The 21,604-nt window shown below is 38.9% G+C and overlaps 5 protein-coding genes across 5 annotated transcripts; 2 read left to right on the forward strand and 3 right to left on the reverse strand.

Moving 5' to 3' along the window:
• The first annotated feature begins 31 nt into the window (after window positions 1-31).
• On the forward strand, window positions 32-4,952 carry mettl26 (methyltransferase like 26). Its single transcript, XM_084930530.1, has 6 exons — window positions 32-377; window positions 779-941; window positions 2,150-2,209; window positions 2,315-2,382; window positions 3,995-4,073; window positions 4,179-4,952. Exons 1-6 carry the CDS (start codon window positions 184-186, stop codon window positions 4,233-4,235), a joined length of 621 nt encoding a protein of 206 aa, XP_084786656.1. The 5' UTR covers window positions 32-183; the 3' UTR covers window positions 4,236-4,952.
• Window positions 4,953-5,002: 50 nt separating this feature from the next.
• Window positions 5,003-7,215, reverse strand: wfikkn1 (WAP, follistatin/kazal, immunoglobulin, kunitz and netrin domain containing 1). Its single transcript, XM_084930531.1, has 2 exons — window positions 6,662-7,215; window positions 5,003-6,543 (listed from the first exon to the last, which is right to left on the reverse strand). Exons 1-2 carry the CDS (start codon window positions 6,923-6,925, stop codon window positions 5,023-5,025), a joined length of 1,785 nt encoding a protein of 594 aa, XP_084786657.1. The 5' UTR covers window positions 6,926-7,215; the 3' UTR covers window positions 5,003-5,022.
• Window positions 7,216-8,204: 989 nt separating this feature from the next.
• Window positions 8,205-14,698, reverse strand: LOC146385008 (ras-related protein Rab-40C-like). The gene is made up of 6 exons (XM_084930532.1): window positions 13,996-14,698; window positions 13,834-13,894; window positions 12,485-12,545; window positions 12,318-12,395; window positions 11,095-11,317; window positions 8,205-10,187 (listed from the first exon to the last, which is right to left on the reverse strand). Exons 1-6 carry the CDS (start codon window positions 14,147-14,149, stop codon window positions 9,886-9,888), a joined length of 879 nt encoding a protein of 292 aa, XP_084786658.1. The 5' UTR covers window positions 14,150-14,698; the 3' UTR covers window positions 8,205-9,885.
• A 658-nt stretch (window positions 14,699-15,356) lies between these two features.
• zp3c (zona pellucida glycoprotein 3c) lies at window positions 15,357-18,116 on the forward strand. The gene is made up of 8 exons (XM_084930534.1): window positions 15,357-15,990; window positions 16,063-16,169; window positions 16,282-16,385; window positions 16,882-17,065; window positions 17,144-17,267; window positions 17,343-17,431; window positions 17,514-17,587; window positions 17,798-18,116. The coding sequence occupies exons 1-8, from the start codon at window positions 15,433-15,435 to the stop codon at window positions 17,962-17,964; spliced, it is 1,407 nt and encodes a 468-aa protein (XP_084786660.1). The 5' UTR covers window positions 15,357-15,432; the 3' UTR covers window positions 17,965-18,116.
• A 3-nt stretch (window positions 18,117-18,119) lies between these two features.
• Window positions 18,120-20,389, reverse strand: LOC146385010 (inositol 1,4,5-trisphosphate receptor-interacting protein). The gene is made up of 2 exons (XM_084930533.1): window positions 20,299-20,389; window positions 18,120-20,021 (listed from the first exon to the last, which is right to left on the reverse strand). The coding sequence occupies exon 2, from the start codon at window positions 20,007-20,009 to the stop codon at window positions 18,120-18,122; it is 1,890 nt and encodes a 629-aa protein (XP_084786659.1). The 5' UTR covers window positions 20,010-20,021; window positions 20,299-20,389.
• Window positions 20,390-21,604: the final 1,215 nt, after the last annotated feature.

The following is a 21,604-nucleotide window of genomic DNA, read 5'->3' on the forward strand; positions in this document are numbered from 1 at the left end:
CTTATTGGATGTGAGATCAGTCACGTGAGGACATGCGGAACTGGACCATTTTCGGTCGAAAAGCAAAACATTCGGGGGTGGTGAATTGAGTGACTCAGTCTGCTGTAACGTTACGCCGACCTGCTGGAGTGGTTTCATAAACTACGCCGTATAAGTCGACTGTTATACCCGGGGTTTGGCACGATGCTGAGCGCCGCCGCCGCGGAAAGGAACAAGGAGCCCATCCTGGCGGTGCTCCGGGATAGTGTGCACACCGGGAGACCCCTGCTGGCTCTGGAGATCTCCTCCGGTACTGGGCAGCATGTCACACACTTTGCTCAGGCCCTGCCGAATATAACCTGGCAGCCATCTGAGTATGATCGCCAGTCTATAGTCAGGTAAACAAGAGATGTGTGTATGCGTATAAACTATGAAATACAGATAATATACTGGGACATCTGTGCACCTATGTTAGCTGTTAATATCCAAGAAACGTTAGTGTTAATATGTATCTCTTATATTTATATCTGTTTTTTATTTATCTATTTATATCTGTGTTTATAATCGTACTTTTTATATACGATTGTTTTGTTGTATGTTGAATGAGAACTCACATTTCTCCTCGGGTCAATAAAGTTTCTCTGATCTGATCTAATGCAGGAAATTATAATTAATTAATTGTGTTTTCACAGCAGTTCTTATCTGATTGAAAGTTTTATGCTTCCTATTTTTAATACCACTCTACCTGCTACAGAATGATGGCCTGGAGGGTTCCCATAATGTCTTTTGTTTCTATTAGTATAGAAGCATATAGAGCCCGCTACCGGCTGAACAATGTGAAGCCTGCCATCCACCTGGATGCTTCTCTGCCCTATCAATACTGGGGAGGAATCCAGCCAGAGAGCCTCGACCTGGTGCTCAACATCAACATGATCCATATTTCTCCTTTGGCTTGTACAGAGGTAGGACTGCTGATTCAGTGGTTCTCTCAAACTGTGTGGCATGGAGCCACTACTATAGGAATGGAGGACTAAGGGAAAAATGGAGTGATATGACTTATGAAGAGAAAAAAGCAAAACAAAGAAACGTTAGATAATGCCATCCTCGTTTTCCACTGATATTCAACTTGAATCTTTTATTATTTCCCTTAATTAAAAAAATAGGGGTCTGGGATTTTGAAGATTTTTCAGCCTGTTCACCACTTAAGTGAACTGTTGTCTCTGGGTTTATAAGTAAGGGGAATTTTATAGCACCTTTCAACATAACAAAATAACAAAAAATGCTAAAACATTAAAACAAACAGTTACTCAAAATCAAGTTTAAAAACTATGAGTTTTTAGCTGTTTTTAATAGAGATCCCTGAGTCCACAGATCTCAGGCTCAGAGGGAGAGTTCCAGAGTCAACATTACAAAAGCTCTGCTTCCTTTAGTTCTCAGCTTTGTATGATGCACATCCAACAGGTCCTGATGACATGACCTTAGGGACCCGCTGTGGTCATATGGATTTATAATTTAATCCTATGGACCTACAAAAGGATCATAAGTTAAAATGTGGTTGATTCCTTTATTAGTAGTAGTAGTAATATCGATGTATTTTGTCCTTTTCAAATGCATATATAAACACATTTCTACTAAAGAAACTCAGCACAATTCCTGAAAGGAGAAGCCTAAATTGCTAACATAGTCAAGACATTTTTCATATTTGCTTAAACTGCCTCTTTGTAACCTTTGTTGAAAAGAGACCCCTGTGACCACGAGTGGTGTAATAGTAACCTAAATGTAGAAGGCTCTCAATCTCATACATACCAGCCGCACAACACATTGAAGTTAGCTGTAACTGGCTACTATGAAGTGAGGTTCAGTTATGATTAAAGCTGTAGCAGCAAAACTGTTTTGCTTCATTTTGTGATTGTTTTAGATCAATAATTTGCTATTTCTACTATAAAATTCACCTCGTTTGGCTTGACATTGTACTCATTGGCCCTGATATTTATGGTGCCATAAGTGTAAATAATACCAACTGAAGTATGCTTGCACCACAACTCTTCAGATAATCACTTTAAGCCTGCTTCTGCACAATATCTGCCTCACTTATTTCAATAAAACAGAAACCAAAAACAAAATGTCCTCCTGCCTGCGATGTGGTTCTTAAGATGTTATCTTCTCTTAGGGTTTATTCAAAGGGGCTGGAGTAATGTTGAAATCTCAGGGCCTTCTACTGACTTATGGGGTGAGTAGCAAAACGATTGGTGTCACAAAACATGACATAGATCACAAGCCATTATCAAGTCTAAACTTAACGTGTAATAGTGACAAGTTTTATTGCTTTTCTCAGCCGTATGCAGTGAATGGTCAGATCGTCCCTCAAAGCAATGTGGACTTTGACTACAGCCTACGGCAGAGGTAATGTCATCTGTATTTTATGGCTCTTTTACAGTTTTGTTTAAGCCAGTCATCTTATGAGGAGGCTTCGGTGGTGGACTGCCTGTCAGAACTACCAGAACATTTCCTGTTGGCCCACGGTTTTTAGCCTGCTGTGAAAAGTAAACCTGAGCAGTGATATTATAGGTCAACAGGAGTAAAGGCTCAGAATTCATGCATCATTTGCTTAAATACACCGCTTTCATCACAGCATCTGAGATAGGGTGTCATAATTGACAGTCAAAAGAATGGTGGACGAGAGAGGATGAGAGTAAAAGGAGATGCAGCTAAATGTTCAAAAATAAGTGTTTGTTGATGGTCTGACTGCTGATACAAGTAGCAGATGAATTCTGAAGCGTACAGGGCTCTACTCGTCTCAGATTCATCCAAGTGATACAAAACTGATTGGACAGCACTTGACAGTGGAAATGGTTAATGAATTAGATCATACTGCGTTAGACGTTAGATTTTTTTTTTCAGTGGGCTAGGCCTTCACTAAATCTCAACCCACTTAAGTATGTTTTTCATTTACTGAGGACAACACAGTAAAGTAAAAGTGTGGCAGACGATGTCCAGGGAAGAAACGCAACATTTGACGATTTCTATGGGTTCTTCAGGTTCTTTCATCAAAACGACAAAAACAACACTTAATATAAAACTGTTTAATATAAAGCTTGTCTAATGACTATACATATATATGTGTGTGCGTGTGACCTGCATTTGTGAATTGTGAACCCTTATTGTACTTACTAGTATTGATATTTGTGATATTTAAAAATCAAATGTTAGATGTCATGTTATTAATATGAATAACTCTTCCATTTGCACAGCTTTTGTAGAGATGTGGATCAGAATTTGTCCACCCTCCTACAGTCTTATTTTGAATGTAATTCATTTGCCAGATAGAGACAAAATACACTGCTGACAGCACTGCTGTTCTGTTTAAAATAGTGTGGTGAGCTAGTAACATGCTGCAACAGAAAAACAGGATTCTTGTTTCTTGGTAGTAAGGGGTATATCCAGATTGCTTAGGACTCAAAAGTAGAGAAAATATATATTAATCTTTTCAGAATTTGCTTTTGTTACAACCATTAACTTGTAACTGATTTATAAATAAGAAGAATATATTTTTTCTACCTTTTAAGCATAAGCAATCGGGATTTAACACTTATTACACAGGAAGAAACACTGTGTTATATAGCGTAATATCAGTAAAGGGAATTCTTTGGCGGTTTACTGTCATAGTGAAGATAACAGTGAAAATTTTGCGGCAGCCCTAAATAACACATGGATAGTCTATTGTTTCTGTGTGAGCAAAGTGTCTTGAGAAGGAGTCAGTTTGACGGCCTGAATTATTGTGTCAGTTTGCTCATAGAAGGCTTTACACAGTATATTTAAAACCAACTAAGATCATCATAATCTTTTGAAAATGTTTTTCCTTAAGCACACAGTAGAATTAATAAACGTGTATAATTTCTGAAGCCAAACTCACAAAATACATGCAAAGAAAAATTTTTGATTGTTTTTGTAATTACATAATAAAGATAAGCAAAAGTGACCAGGGGATTTTAAAAATTGTTGTTTAATTTTGCAGAAACCCAGAATGGGGACTCAGGGATATCTCGCTCCTCAATTCTCTGGCACAAAGCAATGGTTTGTACCTGGAGAGAATAGTAAGTAATGAACCCATTTAAGCAACCAGCATATCTTAAGTCAGCATGCAAAATATGAGAACAGTTTTGTAGTATACTGATTCACTGATGCCATTTGTTTTTCAGGTGGACATGCCAGCAAACAACAAATGTCTTCTTTTCAGGAAGGAAAGTTTGGTGTGAAGCATCCTGATGCAGGATGGTCAAAATGCCTTAACTTGGAGCTCAGATACATTGCCAAATTTTCAAGAGTCGTAAACGGATCATGTTTTCTCCACATTTTAACACATGCTGGTAATAGATTAACTAAGTTAATGTAAACTGTTGTGCTCAAACCTATAACCTATATTCTTATGTATTGCACATGAGTTAAATTAATAAATCTCACAAACACGTTGCCTTTGTGCTATATATTCTTTAAGACAATGGCCTATTCTTTTTTTGTTTTGTAAGCATGAAACTGACTTAGCAGAAGTGCTTTGAAGAGGGAAAAATTAAGAGAATATACTGTACTTTATATGAAATAAAAGACATTTTTTATGAAACAAAGATGGAGAAACTAAAGTGAAGAGCAGAAAAAAATAACATTAGCAAAAGTAATTATAATACAGATGTCTATTTGTTTAGTATTACAAGCTAGGGATGTTTGCAACATGTGTGTCTGTTATCTTGGCTGCTGTTTTCACAATGCAAAGTTCACAAATAAGAAAAAAAATCTTAAACCTATTTGAAAACAGCAATTTAGCATTAGTATTAATACAATGGGAATCAACACATCTGGAATGTTATTATATCTGTGTTGGAATAAAAAAAACTCTCATACCTACATCAGCATGCAGTATTTAACTTGTTCTACTCTGTTTTGATAAATAGTTATTAAATATCAGCTTTTCTGTTGCAGTTCTGATGCTTGTCTTCATTTCAAACACATACATCACTAAAACCCATCTGTGGACAGAACGAGTCTAAGTCATAGTAAGGTGTCACAGGCCTTTTTACCCAGAGCATCACGCAGCTTTTTCAGCCTGCGTTCATTTATGGCTCTTACATAGTTGTCTGAGTGGATGATAGCCATGCCGTCCTGCACCATACCCATCACCAGCAAAGGGTTTTCCTCAACAGTGATGTTGGGACAGGGACAGCTCCAGTCTATCTTAGCAATAGTCACCTCCAAATGTTTGGTATTGAAGAAAGTCAAGCCCATCTTCTCGTCCCTCAAGACTTCTTCCAAGCTAAAACGGGCTAACCCAGAGTCCAGATCCTCAACAAGCTCTGTCAGTCGGCCCACAATAGCAAAGTCACTGCGACATAAGCTGGGCACCATTTTCCCCTTCACACGACAGGTCTTGCAAGGCTTTCTTTTTGGTTGCGGGCAGTTGGCCTCACACTCCTTTTTGGTGTGGAAGTTGTTGGCATTCCCATGGCAGCCACCATAGACAAAGGCTTGGCACTGTTTTGTTATGGAATTCCAGGACCAGCGTGCCTCCCAAGCTTTACAGGGACCTTGAACAGCAGGCAGAGAGCAGATCCCCATGTCTTCTCTCTGGCAAGAGGCTTTGCACTCTTCATAAGTCTCAAATCGGTTTCGGCTGTCTTCGCATCCACCACTGCTAAACGTCACACAGGAGCCCAGCTTGCTGTCATAATACCAGTCAACATGACGCTCTCCACTGCACACACTCAGGTCGACTTCCGCCAGGCAATCTGCTGGAGAGAAAGGCCGTCCCATGGGCATCTCAGGATCTTCAGAGAAGTCGTCATCTGACCGGCGAATAACAGACAGAGGATAGTCTGCACGAAGAACTCCTGCAGAATTCCGTGCTATACAGGTGTAGATGCCGGTATCCCAAACCTGGGCATTATAAATTACTAGCTGTCCAATATTGGTTATAACCACATTGCCATACATCTGATCAGGCCTCATGACAAGGCGTTCACGCCGGTCATTTTGCTTTTCCCATGTTACATCTGGTCTGGGGACTCCAATGACATCGCAGTGGAAGTTGACTGTGCCTCCAACATAGATGGACTGGTGGTGAGGGTTGGAGTACAGCGTGGGAGGCATGGGATCCTCCTGGGAGGATGTTGGGGTTGGGTGAACTGTAGTGTCTTGAGGCAGGGGGCTGGTGGGAGGGCCAGCGAGGTAGAATCGACAGGGGACCACAGTTAGAGTCACTCCCCGGATGCAGGCTTCTGCATCCATATAGCAGCGGTTGAAATAGGTGAGGCCATCTGATGCACAGGTGAAGTTGGGTTCCTTCTCACACCGATCCTGGCACTTACAGATGGGCTGTCCATCCCAGATGTCACAGGTTGCTCCCTGCTGGCTGCAGATAAAGCCCTCACAGGTAGCTGTGGAGGCGGAGGTAGCATCACCTTTCCCTTCACCCTGTTCATGTGGCAGAGCAGGGGTGCCATCAGAGAAACGAGCAGCAACACAACTGTTGAAGCCGCACACATTGGTGCAGCATTTCTCAAAGTCAGCACAGTCCTGAACATACAATATAAAAAACAATAAGCAATTTAACATTTAAATGAACAAATCGCAAAATGCCGTGATGAATAAAAGATTTTCTTATATTAAAATTAACATTTATAGATTAACTCACCTCATCGATGTCGCATTCCCTCTCACATGTGCTTTGTGCATCAACCCAAAGATTAGCGTTCAGCTTGTTTGGACAAAATCCTTCGTGTTCAACTTTGGTTCCTGCCACACTTGCACACAAAGAGACCTCGAGTAAATCGCAAAAAAGGAGAGTCAACAAATATGCACGTGTCCATCGTACTTTGCTTGCGTACTTTGGTGCACTATGGCAATTTGCACCCTTTATATGGCTATCCGCGAGGAACTTTAGGGGAAAATTACGCATATTTGACCTTTTGTATGAGTAGACCACCAAGTAATTCCATTCCAACTTTGGGTCTTCACAACAGGAATACGATTATTGTCGATTTTCAAATGCGTCCGCCCTTTTTGTGCGTAAACGTGCGCTGAGTCACTTTTCTTTGCGCAGAGAGAAAAGTTGTATTCCCAATGATCAACACGAGTTCCCGTGCGCTGGACATTAAATTACCCAAATCTTTCCAAGTAATAAATAATAGGCTGTGTAAAATATTCGCCTTGGTAATCAAAACTTGTGCAATACTGAGGAAAAATCGACATGTGTTTTGTCGAGCAGCTAGACAAACGAGCTGAACTGCACAATGAGCGGACAACGCAATATCAGCTTTTCAGCGTGAGAATGGAGGTGGAAAGGGCAGTCCCTCTATCCGCCCCCATGGTCGTCCAGTGTCTCAAACTTTTATGAAGCAGCACTATGCGCTAAGCAACTGGACAAACATTGTAAAAACATCAAAGAAAACGTGTAGCCGTGGTTTCAAGCTGTCTCACCAAGCGTGCACAGACATACACATTCCGGTGAGAAATCCAATGTTAAATGTGTCCAGACAGAATTTATAGAGATGGCAATTGTAAAAGAAAAAAAGAAAAAGGTTAACTTGCTGTTTAATTTCATGAAAGCCGGTAGTTATTGTTCTTCTTCTTTGCTTTTTTGTAAGTTACATTCAGATGTTATACACGTTATATTTAAGCAGGTTCCGTGCACAAATGAAAAGGAGAAAAATGTAATAAGTCGTCGGTGGCGCAAGGCGGAAAGCGTGAAAACCAAACACGGGGCGTGTCGCATCATGTCTCGCAAAACATGTTGTTCACGTCCTCCTTGTCTAGACTTGGGTCAGTTTACTACCATCCCTCATTCACGCGGAGTTCAGAGATGCCACGGTCAGGTGGGAAGACATAAAGCGCCACATTTTCATCTCTGTGCGAATCATCTTTGTCTCGCTCCAGCTCAGGGGCAATGAGAAGCAGCTCCCCTCGTCTTTTCATTGGAAATGACCCTGCAACCTTTGGGTGACATTTGACCGCTGTGCATTCATGCGCTCCTAGCCATGTTAGACCAATATCCAAAGCTGGCCAATACCAAGAGAGCAGCTAATCAATTCAACCCCCCCACGGGATTTAATGCCTCTGACCTGACAAAGAGGACAAAAATACTCCCACAATTCCCACAGTGAACTTGATAAATGTCTGAATGAAATTTTTTCCCCAATCTAGAGCACACAAGTAAATGAAAATAAAAATGCAACTCCTTAGTTTTACTCTTTATTTTGACTGTTTTTGATGGAGACAAAATAAGAATTAAGGCTTCATCCCAATACACAGCGCTGATAGCAACAATCATTATCAAACATTTACATATAGTGCTTTAGATGTTCACCCAAGAGTTGTTAATCCATTGTTCTGGTTTCAATAAATCACATAGAACAGGAGCCAATAGCAAACATGCACCAATTTTTGTAGGCCCCCCATTAGCCGAATACATGTATTTAACCATGAAAACGCTGAGGTGGGAATTCACCAATGTTCTTTGAACGTGGAACAAAAATAAGAGTACAGATCAAAATTAAAATATTTGTTTAGATTGTTCAATTAATAAAAGAAAATATCAGTAGACATGGTTAAAATACTTAACATCCTTTCTGAAATCTTTATCCAACCTTACATTGTGCTTGCATTATATCCACAGCACATCTGTAAAGAACGACTGTAAGTTCTTCTAGTATTCACACACATTTAACAATGCTGGAAAACTGCAGAAGTGCAACCAAATGTATGAAACTACTAAAGAATATTCCAACCACCAATTATTACAATCTCAAATATAACCACATGGCCACAGAAAGGTAGGTGAATACTGTTTTACATTCAGAAATACATATCATGTATATAAAATATCGGCAAAGCAACCAAATTAAAAGATTCTTCTCACCAACGCCCGTTACAGTTATGAAATATTAAGAACCAAGACACAAATGTTTAATGTTTTTTAAGATTAAACCCCCAAAATGAGCAAACAATCTGTACATGTTTTTGTACAAGGTTTTCTAATGAGCACAGAGCAATTGTTTAATAAGTTAACAGATTAAAACTGATCACGCTCTGGATGGTTTAATCCAGTTAAGCAGTGATCCAAGAAAGAAAACAAGCTTTAGAGGTGTAAAATGTCAGAGCAAGTAAACAGTTGTCTGAAAAAATGAGTGATGGAGATGCAGGATTATTTCAATGGGCTGAAATTTAAGTCTTGCCAACAAGCCAACTTGGCGTGAATTTTTTCAGACAGTTTTACAGATTAAGTAATGCCTCGACTAACATCATCTCTCAGTTAATAAATCCTAAATTCTCTTTAAGCCCTTGGCTGCTTGTAAAAAGATTTTCTCATGACATTCAATCTTATTTTAAAAACTATGTGAATTTTGAATAAGTTACGACAACTGAGGCTGGAAAAAAATGTCAATGACAGACAACACTGAAGCAGGTCTCCCCAAAACATTCAAAACAAGCATAAGAAATTCCTTCCCAAGACAATCACCACAGAACAAAACAAGAGCACGTAATGTATTTACAGTTTCAAGTCCGATTTTAAATACCAATAAACCTTAAAAAAGAAGCCCCTCTATTTGTTTGTAGTGTTAACCGGTGAGTTGTAATCCTCGATTCACATGTGTTGGTCCCAGGGGAATCTTATTCTACTTGATCACAGTGAGCCTCTGTAGTAGAGTACAGGTAAACGAACATCCACAAGATGGCACCAGCACGCGGAAAGAGATAACAGAAACCAACCATCCAAGTCAGTTCCCAAAAGGTCAAGGAAAGTTCACAGCTATATCCATTGCTGGCAGGCCTCCGTACTTTTCTCTGGCCTCATGACCTCTTGGAGCAACAACACTTTTAACACTGGTTCTATGGAGGAACCATCAGTCTGCTCTTTCACTATGATATCTTACAGTTTCCTTTCGGAGACAACGACGAGCTCTTTGGAGGACTCTGTGGAGGCCTGAAGGACTTTGAGCGCTTCAGGCTGTTAGCTTTGCTTCCACCACCGCTACCACCTGAGGCGGCACTGTTAGCCACAGAGTAAGAGCGTCCATGCATCATGACTGCATTCATGCCATTGGCCATGGAAAAAGACTTGAGGTGGGACTTGATGGCCACAGGGAGGGGAAGTTTGTCAATGAGGTGCACCGGTGTGCAGGAGACGATAGAACGGCAGCACAGATCTTGCAGACTGAAGACTGTGGAAACACAGGAATATGGATGAGCACGTGTCAGAGATCTGCAGTACTTATTAAGGCTTTTCATTGTATCCATAAAATTTACTAAGCAAGAGAATATTCTGCGTAACAAGAAATAGAATTAAAGATTTTTACAACTGCAAACTTCTGTGTAAATTATGAATATACATAAACCAGACTATTCTGAGTAGTTTACCCAGAATTAGTATCTTAACTAAGAATACTTTTAAAATAATAATCTTATATTTTCTCCATTTGGGAAAAAACACACTTGTGTTGTCATGACATTCAAAAAAAAAAAAAAAAAAAAACAACTACATAAAATGTAATTATGTAAATGAGAGTATATTTAATAAAACAAAAACTGTACAACAGAGCGTTTTAAATACAACATAAATAAAAATCTTAGTTTTCTTATCAAAGAGCTAGCTTGATTTATGTAGGGGCACAGTAGAGACTACCCCGCAGTAAATGCTATGAAAACTATTGGCAGAAATGCAGACTGCAGATGACAATGTAGAGATCACTTCTTAAGTCTTATCTCTTCTGCCTTTGAGGAAAATTAATGGCTACCTAATATTTATTAGGTCCAAGTCCCTACGATAAGCAGAGTTTCACCTTTGATCAAAAAAGTAATCCGGACACACCAGGCACAAGTATAAATGCAAACAATGATGATGTCCACTACAGTGTATGATGTTCTGGGATTCAACACAGGATTCAGTACTGAAACTGATTTATTCACATCTGAGTAATAGAAGAAGAAATCTTGCAGCAATGCATCTACATGATCCACTTTCTGGAAGGATTTGTGTAACTATTACACAAAGAAAAACAAAACAAAACAAAAACATGTTTTCTCCCAAGTCTGGTTAGAAAAAAAATAAAAATATAGTAACCAGCTCACCTCTATTGGGCCTCCAGAATTTCTCCATCCCATGCCTCATCAGCACGATGCGTGAAAGCTCTGTGAAGGACTCGATGACGTTGAAGTTGCAGAGCGGACTGACCTCGAAGAACGTCATGCTGTTCTTTTCTGCGTAAGCTCGTGCCTGCTCTGTTGGAACCTGCCGCTTGAAAGCCAGGTGAAGCCGGTTTCCCACAAGAATCCGGGGCACACCTGGGGCATGCTGAAGGAAACAATATAATGTCACTTTAAAACTCAACCTGTAATGTGATACATGTGGACCAACATTAATAGTGGGTGCTGCAGTGATAGGCTAACTGTTGCTTACATGCTTGGGTAAAACACTGTCTGGAAGTTCCACAGATTTACAAACCAATGAGACAGATGGTTTGTTACACAGAACCATCGAGGAGACATCTATCTATTGTAAAACCTAAAGACGTTATTATCTAGGTCCTCATAATTAACTCAACTGCCCACATCAACTGTGATTTGGCAACAAGTACATGGTTTTCAACAAGGATTCTCTCTGGACCACCCTTACAAGGTAATAATTTAAAAATCTACACACAAATTCAAAAGTATTTTCAAACCAGGTTTCTTTTAATTGCTTGAAATGCAAGTCACTTTCTCTCCAGTCCAGTTGAGTTGTGAAATATCTGTCCCATTACCACAGGGTTTTGCTGAAAATCATGTAATGATGTCGTTGCTGTATCATCAGTCAAGTTGGGTTGTGAAACGTCCGCTATATTACCACATGGTTTTGCTGAAATACTGGTTTGTTTAAGCTTGAGCTACATTAAAGTTTTCTTCAATTGAAAAACCTAATAAATAAATACGTTATGCTGTCATACCCGTCATCAGTGCAGAGACTGAGATAGATGGCCTTGTCAGTGCTGCTCGTTTTCCTAAAATTCATTTTTAAATTTGCCTCTCTTTTTTTTTAAATTACCAATATATGTGAAGTTAATTTTGGTGCCTAGTTGCCTGAGGTTAAGGTTAGTAGCTGGCACTTGCATAACAGACGGTACATAAAGTACACACTATTAAAAGAGGTTGTAACAATTTGCCTACATAACTGAAACTGAAATGTTTATAAACAGCGCTCTGATAGACACTCTGTACCAGAGATTAAAAAAGACTTTCTCACACAGGGGACATCATGCAAAGACCAGTGCTTCCAGTATTTCTTTGTACTCCAGAGATTAGCTGAAGGAAATTACCTCATCAATTTCTCTGATCCAACGGTCAATGCCATCAAATGACCAGCCATTCGTGATGTCATACACCAGCAGGATGCCCTGTAGAAGAAACATTTATTTATTAACATAAATATTGAATTCCACAATAAGAAAAAAATATATATATTTCTAATGGCTTTTCCAGTCACCTGTGCTCCGCGAGAGTAAGACCTGAAGATGGTGCAGAATCTGCCTTGACCTGATGTGTCCCTGTTGAAGAGGCACATAAGCACAAGCTAGAAAAATAGGCCTACTCCAGGTTTGTTCATTTCTACAGCCATTACCAGCTTAAAACACTCTGCAGAACTCTTGTAATGCCTCTTATTTCCAAGAGAGATGGGAAATGGATGCAGTGTTTTTTTGTAAAGTGCATACATGGAAATACAGTGTATAATATAATGAGTTTGAAAGTCAACGTTTGGCATAACCACCTTTACTCTTAAACATAGCCTGAACTCTCTTAGGGAGTATTGTTGTAATTCCTTTAGTTCAGGTATAGTTCTCCAGGCTTTTTAGGAACATCCCAAAGCTCGTCTTTGGACGCTGGCTGCCTTTTGTTCATTTCTATGTCAACAGGATCCCACACTGGTGATGACAATTTGAACAAAACATCTACATTAATCCCTCCATGAGCCTTGTTGGCACTGATTTTTAGTGCAGTTCTTGTGTAATTTGGCACACATCAGCTTTATCTCCCTGTTTTCCTGACAGCCACTCTTCCACTAAGCCCATTTCAGAAGAGGTTTTGGTGTAAAATAAATGGATCAACTGAAAGGCCAAATGCATATATCATGTGATGTGTCAGGTCTTTGCTTTCTACTTATTTCTTAAAGACATAACGTTCAGATATTGTTCATCAGGTGAAAATGTTTTTTAGGCCTGCTACTCCTTGTTTTGTCCTGCACTGGTTTAACTCCCTGAATTTTGTAAAGTACTACTACACAACATGCTCTTATATGCAAGGTTTTTATCTAATCACTTTTGGAACCACCTTGTTGGTGAGAAAAATACTACTGTATGCTTGTCAAAATGTATTCTCTTTGGCATTTTTGGTAGATTACTAAAGAAATTGATTAAATTCTGTGTGTTTTGTAACAAGCTGCTAGTTTTAAAATGTGTTAAAGATACAATTTAAAATCACTTCTTTAGCAAGTTGTCTGTCATGGAGACAACATTAGTCCAACCATTTAGTTAAAAGTCTTTTTAATGCTTGGATGATTCATAAATCAGTTTTAAATGGCTTGACATACAAAAACAACAACAACAAACACAAAACAAAGAACAACATTCCTCTAAAAATGTGCAGGCACACGGAGTGGAATAAACACGAGTGAAAAAGCAACCAGTGTTTAAAGAAAACTTTGAAAGACCCTCTGAAAGCCTAGAGAACTACTGCCAGAACTGAGGGGTTGCTCAATAATTTTTCTCATTATTATTCTTAATATTATATATTTATGTTAAAATAGTAATAATAAAAATAAAGAAATGAAAAACTTACCATAGCTCAAGTTTCACTCTCCTCCCATCCAAAAGAATTGTGGTGGTCTTGTAATCAATTCCTAATATCACACATAATCCAACACAAATCACATTACCGTTGGTCATATTTGGCTTTAAAGTCATCTCAGAATAATAAAGAAAAATCGATATTGATATTTACCACTGCTATACGCATAGGGAGACTCTACTGATCCGTCTTGCAAGCTGTCCAAGATTTCCCCCTTTCCAACATCGCTGTCTCCAACCAGTAGAAATTTCAGGAGATAATCGTAGCTCTTGACAGGACTACTCTGAGTCCCCATCATCCCACGCATTGGTTCCGCTTTACAGAGAGCCTTTTAAGCTCACCAGGCATCCACTGGAGAAACCAAGCAGTCCCCGAGTGTGGTACCGAAGGGAAGACGACCGCGGCTGGGCTTAGCTAATGAGTTAGCTTGTGCACTACTTAGGATTTAAGTTAACTATTACCTTTTACTTCGCACACACTTTGAAAAATGCAGCTATTTCGTTATTCCACTGAACGCAATGGAAAAACAACCCCGCGATTTAGCACTAGAACCCCAATTTAGTTCCCGTTGATGTAACGTCAATATTAACTGATCTAAACAACCACGGGTGCTAGCTGGCTTGTTAGCTAGCCAGCTAACAAAAACGACAGTAACGCATTCTACTACAAACTACAAGTACAAAATAAAAACGACTCTGTTTTGTCCTACATATAAATGTACTCTAATAAAATCAAAAGGCGATTTCTTCCCTTTGTTTATAAAGAAAATACCTACGAGGAGTATTCCACTTTGAAGCAAAACGTACATCCACAGTGTACTGTACTATGTTGGAACTTCCTGGTAAGGAACTGCGTCACATCCTAGGACGATTTAAAGTTATAAAATTACAACAACAAAAATTATACTCTATATCACCATTTCCTAAATACGATACGGTTAAATTAAATGAATTATCCAAACATGTGGACTCGTAAAAAGTACGATATGCATCTGTATGAATACTATGAATTAACCAAACATAGGCAACTCCTGCTAAGTTGTAGCCTGTGTTGATTTAGCCAGAAGCTAAATAGAAGCCAGAAGTTAAATGAACACCGTTTCCCTGTATGTAACAATTTGGTTGTGGGTATAATTTAGCTTTCAATTTGGGGAAACCACCAACAGACCAACATTAAAAAACGTAATAAAGAAAAATTGTGTCAAACTGTCAACCAGAAAGAAAATGTGAGAAATGTAATTGAATGTGTCGCTTTATTTTGACCATGTTTAAATAATAATAAAAAAATAAATATACAAAAAACACAAGCAAACAAATCATAAGAAAAAAATTATCATCATAAAAAACATCAAAAAGGATTAGGAAGAAGCATAATTTAACACCACCCGCTTTCCACTAAAAAAAAGCTGATTATTGCTGGCCACCACTCATTGGTTGGTACTGATTGTCATTTCTAGCAGGTGTGTGAATTCCTTCTGAACTGAAGAATACAAAAGCTGGCTGAAACACTGCCATTGTGCTGAACTTTATTAGGTGAAGGACCAGCAGTGCGAGGCAGCCACTGGAATTTAAAATAATAGTAGTAATAGTAATGGGGCTGATGCATGCTGGGTTTTTATTTCTGCTGTTTTGGTCTGCCTGTTTTCAGTTTATAGATAAAGCTGAGTATGGTGTGTTTGGGCAAGATCCTGAATTAGACCAGGAAAAAACGGAGACAGTGGCAGATGAAGACGAAACAGAAGATTCTGCACCTAAAGATAAGCTCAAGAAGAGTGCATCACATGGAGATTTTTCAACACCTGAAGCAATGAAGTTACCCAAGTATCTCAATGTCCCAGCCTCCTATGACCAAAAGCAGCTTTTCAAGCCAGAAAGAGGAGTCAGGCTCCTTCCTGAATGGGCTAGGAAAATATTGCTTGCTAGTGCTCCTGCTGCTCCTGTAACTGGAGGAGCAGAAACGGGCAGAGACAATGTGGTTGAAATTTTGTGCCATGTGGATAAAATGTATGTAAGAATCAGGAAAAGGGTCTTCAAATCCAGAGATGCATACAAATATTTGAAACTAGGTACATGCCCCGTTAACCAAGAAAATGAGCACTATTACTACTTTCTCTACTCTTTTGTAACTGGCTGTGGATTCAAGAAAGAGGTTGGTGAATGTCCTAATGTATTTGTTTCATATTTTACTGTGACAAACCAAATGGAAATGTTTATGTTCCAGAGTCATGCAGATTACTTGTCCATCAGCAATGTTCTCCGCTTCAGACAAACCACTCCAGTTTTAAGGGAAATGCCATTTGAAATTCCTCTGCAGTGTCGGTTTCCCAGGTAAGACTATCTTTTTTTTTTTTCTTTTTTTTTAAGATTATAAAAGACTTCCAATCAGCCAAGTGTCCTTAATTTTAAATTGTCTCCAATTAATTCATTTTAACTATTGCAGGTTCTTTCACTCATACAAAGTTGGCTTCCACCCCAAACTGCGAGGAGGAACAATTTTCAGAGCACTGAAACCAAAAAGAATTTTCAGCCTCACCCTTGTAGATGGTAAACATTCTAGATTAAATTTCATTGCTGTGCTGTCCACAATTTGAATTCTTCAAATGGTAGGCCTTAAGTATGTTTTAAAGTAAAGACTTTCAAATATGGCTGGTAACACTAAATATTAAACTCCCAAAAGTCTTCTATCAAAGTGGAAAGTAGCATCCAAACCTTTTTAATTCTAGGTATGAGTGAGGAAATAGAAATTTGACAAGCCTTTCTGTACAAGGACATTGTTTTAGAAAGTACACCAGAAACAAGTTTAAGTTCAAGCAAATGTTTATTTCATATACCACAAAAGCTGCCTGTTTTTTATTTTGGCATGCAAATGTACACTATGGAGCTACAACAGCATCCATACTGGTGAAAGCTTAGGGACGGATAAAATGTTCCACAAACATTTTTCAGAACTAATCACAATGCACTCAGTTAGCCAAACATATGCAGCAGCCTGATTTATTTTTGCCTTTTATTGTGCTTTGCCACTTTCACCCTACTAAAGCATCTGGAAATAATGTCACTGGGACCAAAATCTACACCTTGGGACAGTCGATGTACTTTGAGGCCAGTGTACTTTACCACACAGCAAGCTCTAGAAATAAAAGGCTCTACATCAACAAGTGCTTCATGACCCCTTCCAGCAACCCAGACTCAACTCCTAAATATACAGTCGTTGACAACAATGGGTAATATTTTACAGTATCATAATCAAAACTGGGGTGACTTGCTGGGAGTGGATAAACCTGTCTGATCTCCAATTCTAGCTGTATGATTGATGGCAAGGTGATGCTACAGTCAAAGTTCCTTACTGGTAGCTCGAAGATGGTCCAGAGATTGACTGTGGGAGCTGTCATCTTCAAGGACTCTGCTTCCATGATCTCATCACAGGTAGCCTCAATAGGTTGTATAGACATGGATGCCATGAAATGCATTATGTAAACACTAAATGCAATGTCTCTTTAGGAACAGTACTTGCACTGTGAGATCTTTATGGGGTCACCTACTCCAACTCGTAATTCGAAGGCTTGTAACTATGATCCAGTGACTGGAAGGTGAGTTGGCTAAACTGAAATTCTACGAGGTGTTACGTTTGCTTGCTGTCATCAAATCTTTTGACCCCGCTTTGTGTTTTAGCTGGAAAGAGCTCTACGGGTATGACACTGTGTGCGCTTGTTGTGAATCAACTTGCTCGCCACCACAGCAAAGGGGTAATTTTTAAATTTACATGAGATGCAATAGCTTTTCACTCAGCTAAGCATGGCTCATTGCAAGTTGAATGAAGTCTTTTTGATGCAAACTGACAACCAGTCTTGCAGAACACTGAAGGCATAAAAGTGGTCTCACATGTGAGCAAATAAAATTTTAAATTTTTTTTTTTTTGCTTTTTTTTTTTTTTTTTTTTTTTTTTCCTCCACCAGCTTCTAGGAAGATAATCTCAAGTCACTCTTGGATGGTTGACTTGACCAGTGAAGATGAACATGTGAAATCTGAGCCCAAGATGAAGTCCCGTGATGCTGGCATGTTCAACTTGGATGACCCAGATACAGAAAAATATAAGGACTTCCTAAACAATTGGGACCAATAATTTAATGTTTAAATGATCAGAACTGTTTTAAAAATAGCGGCTTTATTTCTTGAACTCTGCACAGTATGCCATTACTTTATGATTGTACAACAATTTGTTTACTGTCAACGGTTCAATTGAAAATTAAAACTCTAAATTGCACTGCCTTCAAATGTTCAGTTTGCTCTTTCGGTATATTTTGCGTAATCATCAACCATCATGTATGCATTTCTAAGCATCTCCTGGAAATGCATCATAGCATTCCTGTACATGCAGTTATGTACCACAAGAGGATGGAAGAGATTCACTGGCTTTGCTCTGATTAATTCAGCAGGAAGTTCAATAACCTCAGTTAAAGAATTGCCAATGAGAATGTGTTTCAGTACCTTTTTCTCAAGGCTTCTTTCTATAAAGGATAGCAAGTCCCGTAACCTAGAATCAACACAGTTTGCGTTCCAGTGTCTTGGGTCTGTGGTGAGAAGCAGATGCATTAGGGCCGTTTTGAAATGAAAATCCTTCAGAGCACTACTTCCCGTCATTGCCGTCTGCCTCTTGTGAAGGAAACGTGCAATTTCAAGTGCTTGAATATGACAAGCATTTACAGGCAGGCGTTTCGAGAGATGTTCTAGGAGATGGTCTTCATAGCTGGTTAAGGATAATCTCCAGAAAGTATCTAAATCACTTGAGGACCAAGGTGTGATGAAAAAATAAGCATCATTATTAAATGTAACCACGGGATTCATACTAAAGATGATCTTCTTGCCTGACTTGAACCTGATCACTAGAGCACCAGGAGCATCAATATAGTGAATATTGAGCTCAAACTCATACTTGTGTGAAATCAGTCTCCATGCTTGTTTTATAGTGCTCTGAAACCATCTGGAGACCAGTGATTTTGACAAGAAAGGAGTGTTCTTCGAGCACAGAAAACCATCACAAACCTCAGTAATTTCTGTCCTTATGTTTTCATTGTGGTCAGAATGCAGCAGGCAAACCATATCCTCATCTGCATCAGAGGTCTGACAGGGGCAATCTTGGGTTTTCTTATTTTCCAAAAGTTTTATTTGACCGCACACTGGCATATTTGAAAAATCCCTCCCTTTGTGGTTACAGAGCTGAATGTGAAAACTAAATGGCTTAGGTGGGGTCAAAGGGACAATGATATTACAGGCACTGAGCATCTGAAAGTCCTCAATCACCATACTGCCATTTTTACCACATATGGTCCTCATAGCATCTAGTAGGTCATTTGCAAATCCTTCCAGAAACTCATCCTTCCTCCACTTCTTTTGAGATGATTCTTGAATGTATTTAGCATAAAAATCGTGAAGAGTGCCGATGTCTGGTAGCTGCACTTCATCAGCAGCGCACGTCACAGGGGAGGCTGCTATTTGTGTCGTTTGGGAATTCCTATTCAGGTATTTCCAACAGAAACGGATCATGGAAATGATTGAGAATGTGTTCCAAATGTACCAGAGGTAATCTCTTTCCCATTCTGCAATTGATTTCTCTGAGGTTTCATTTTCTGATGTCTTGACATTTTTAAAAGGTGTGTCTTGTCCTTTGGAACTAGATATTTCCTTCTCAGGTCTTGCATGCTGCCCCTGTGGTTTGCCAGGGTCTCCAAAAGGGCTGTCAGTATGGATATCTTTTCCCTTTAGCTCATCAGCATCTTGTGATGTCTTTAAAGCAGCCTTGGGTTCAGCATTATAATTTTTAGGCACACTTGGATCTGATTTAGCTGTGGATCGGCCCCGTAGTAATTCATGATTGGTGCCATGTCCTTCTGACTCTAAAAGTTTGTCTTTTTCAGTGACGTTTTGATCAGACTTCTGTTCATCATGAAAGTTTCTGTCATCTTCAGTCTCATTTTTGTCTGTGTGTATTTTCTCACTGACAGGTGGCATTTCCTGGTCGAGTTTCTCTTCCTCTCTCAGCAGCTTCTCTTCATGCCTTTGCATGTCCTTGTTGACAATATCGTCCCATTCCTCAACTCCAGGGTCATCCCTTGGACACATTAGGAGACCGAGACCCACCACAAACACTCTCAGCAGAGTTTCTTGCATCGTCAGTATTGTCTATGAGTGAATTAAATGGCAGCATTCAGTCAATTATAAAAATGCATGTGATTAATTAGTGATTAATAAAACAAAACATGACTGAATCTAAAACCTTGCAATTATCCATTAAAATAATTCAAAAACAATGTTCCTGCTAGCAAATTTTACAGTGATGCAAGAAAACAGAGAACGAAGCAACTTCCTCTCTTTACTTATTTCTTTCTGTTGTTATTTTATATGCTAAATACTAGATTACTTTTTGCACATGACATTAAAGGAGAAGAAGAATACGCACCAGAAAGTGTGTTTATCTCAATAATGCAACGCACTGAATAGATATAAAGACGGACCTAAGAGATCAACCTTGCACAGCCGCAGGTTCTGTGATCTCTTCCTATTTTAGATGTAGGTTGCCTTCTGTGACTTATTTCCTGCACACCCTGCCCATGTGCTCTGCTGTGACATTTTCCTGTGCAATAGACAGAAGAAAAGATAGCACAGACTTCCTGTAATTTCAACTGCAATTTCAAAATGTCAGAATTGAGCAATTACTTTGAATCGGTTAGACAGTTTTTACCAGTTAGCAGTATGAGGTTGTTTAGATCATTTCAGAGTATACTATGAAATGAACGCATTTTGCCACCTACCTTTGTTCAAATAAAAACAATGGTGTTTTATATGCATGAATAGCAGAGAGTGCCTCTGTCTTTTATCTTCTTGTGGGTTTCTAACTGGTTTGTCAAGCTCTATTACAGTCAGTGGGTCCAGGTGCTCTAAAAGAGTTATGTGAAATAAAGTAATCAATATGTGATAACATTAGTAGTTATATTTTAAAAGTGAAGCTGTCGATTTGATTCTTCTGGTTTTGATTACGCAAGTGAGAACAGGCTGAACCCTCACCTCTTAGACAATTACATTTTCCAGCCAAAGCCACAGATATTTGAATGGGTTGAAAGTGTTTTTGCATGTCTTCGTTGTTACGACTACACATTAACACAACTACACCCTCGAAGTTCGGGTTTCTCGAATAAACCTCACCACACACTGCATGCATATTAGCAAATAAAGGCATTCCCAGAAACGATGGAAACTATATGTTTCCTTTAACAGGTGTACTTTTGAGAATGTGGGGTGAATCAGAATTTGTTTTGGCATCACACTAAAGACAGGTGCCTATGAAGGGAGGGGCATGATGACAGATGATGCTGCTCGCTTTGGACAGAGAGTTCGAGAAGCACCTTTCAGTTGGTCAGGGCTATGATGATTGCTAAGTACAACAGCAAAACTTTTATTATGGACACTGTCCTTATATGATTTTTTTTAAACCTTTGATCTATTGATTGACTCTTGTTTAAAGAGGTAAGTGTATTTTATGTATTTCTTGTATTTATTCCTCTATATTAAACCGATAGCCCAGTCCACATTAAAGCTGTTTTAAAGTAGAAGTCATAGTTTACAGAGATTATAATATCACTTTTTAACATGGTGCCTTTAATAAAATATGTTTTATGGCCTAATTAATGAATATGCAGTAAGTTCCAAATGCTTTAAAGATAAGTAATAATGACTTTTAATAAATTTTGAGAGTCCAGTGTTGTGAT

Source organism: Perissodus microlepis, chromosome 6, assembly GCF_051167445.1.
Source record: "Perissodus microlepis isolate ML-2025 ecotype Zambia chromosome 6, ASM5116744v1, whole genome shotgun sequence".
Lineage (NCBI taxonomy): Eukaryota > Metazoa > Chordata > Actinopteri > Cichliformes > Cichlidae > Perissodus > Perissodus microlepis.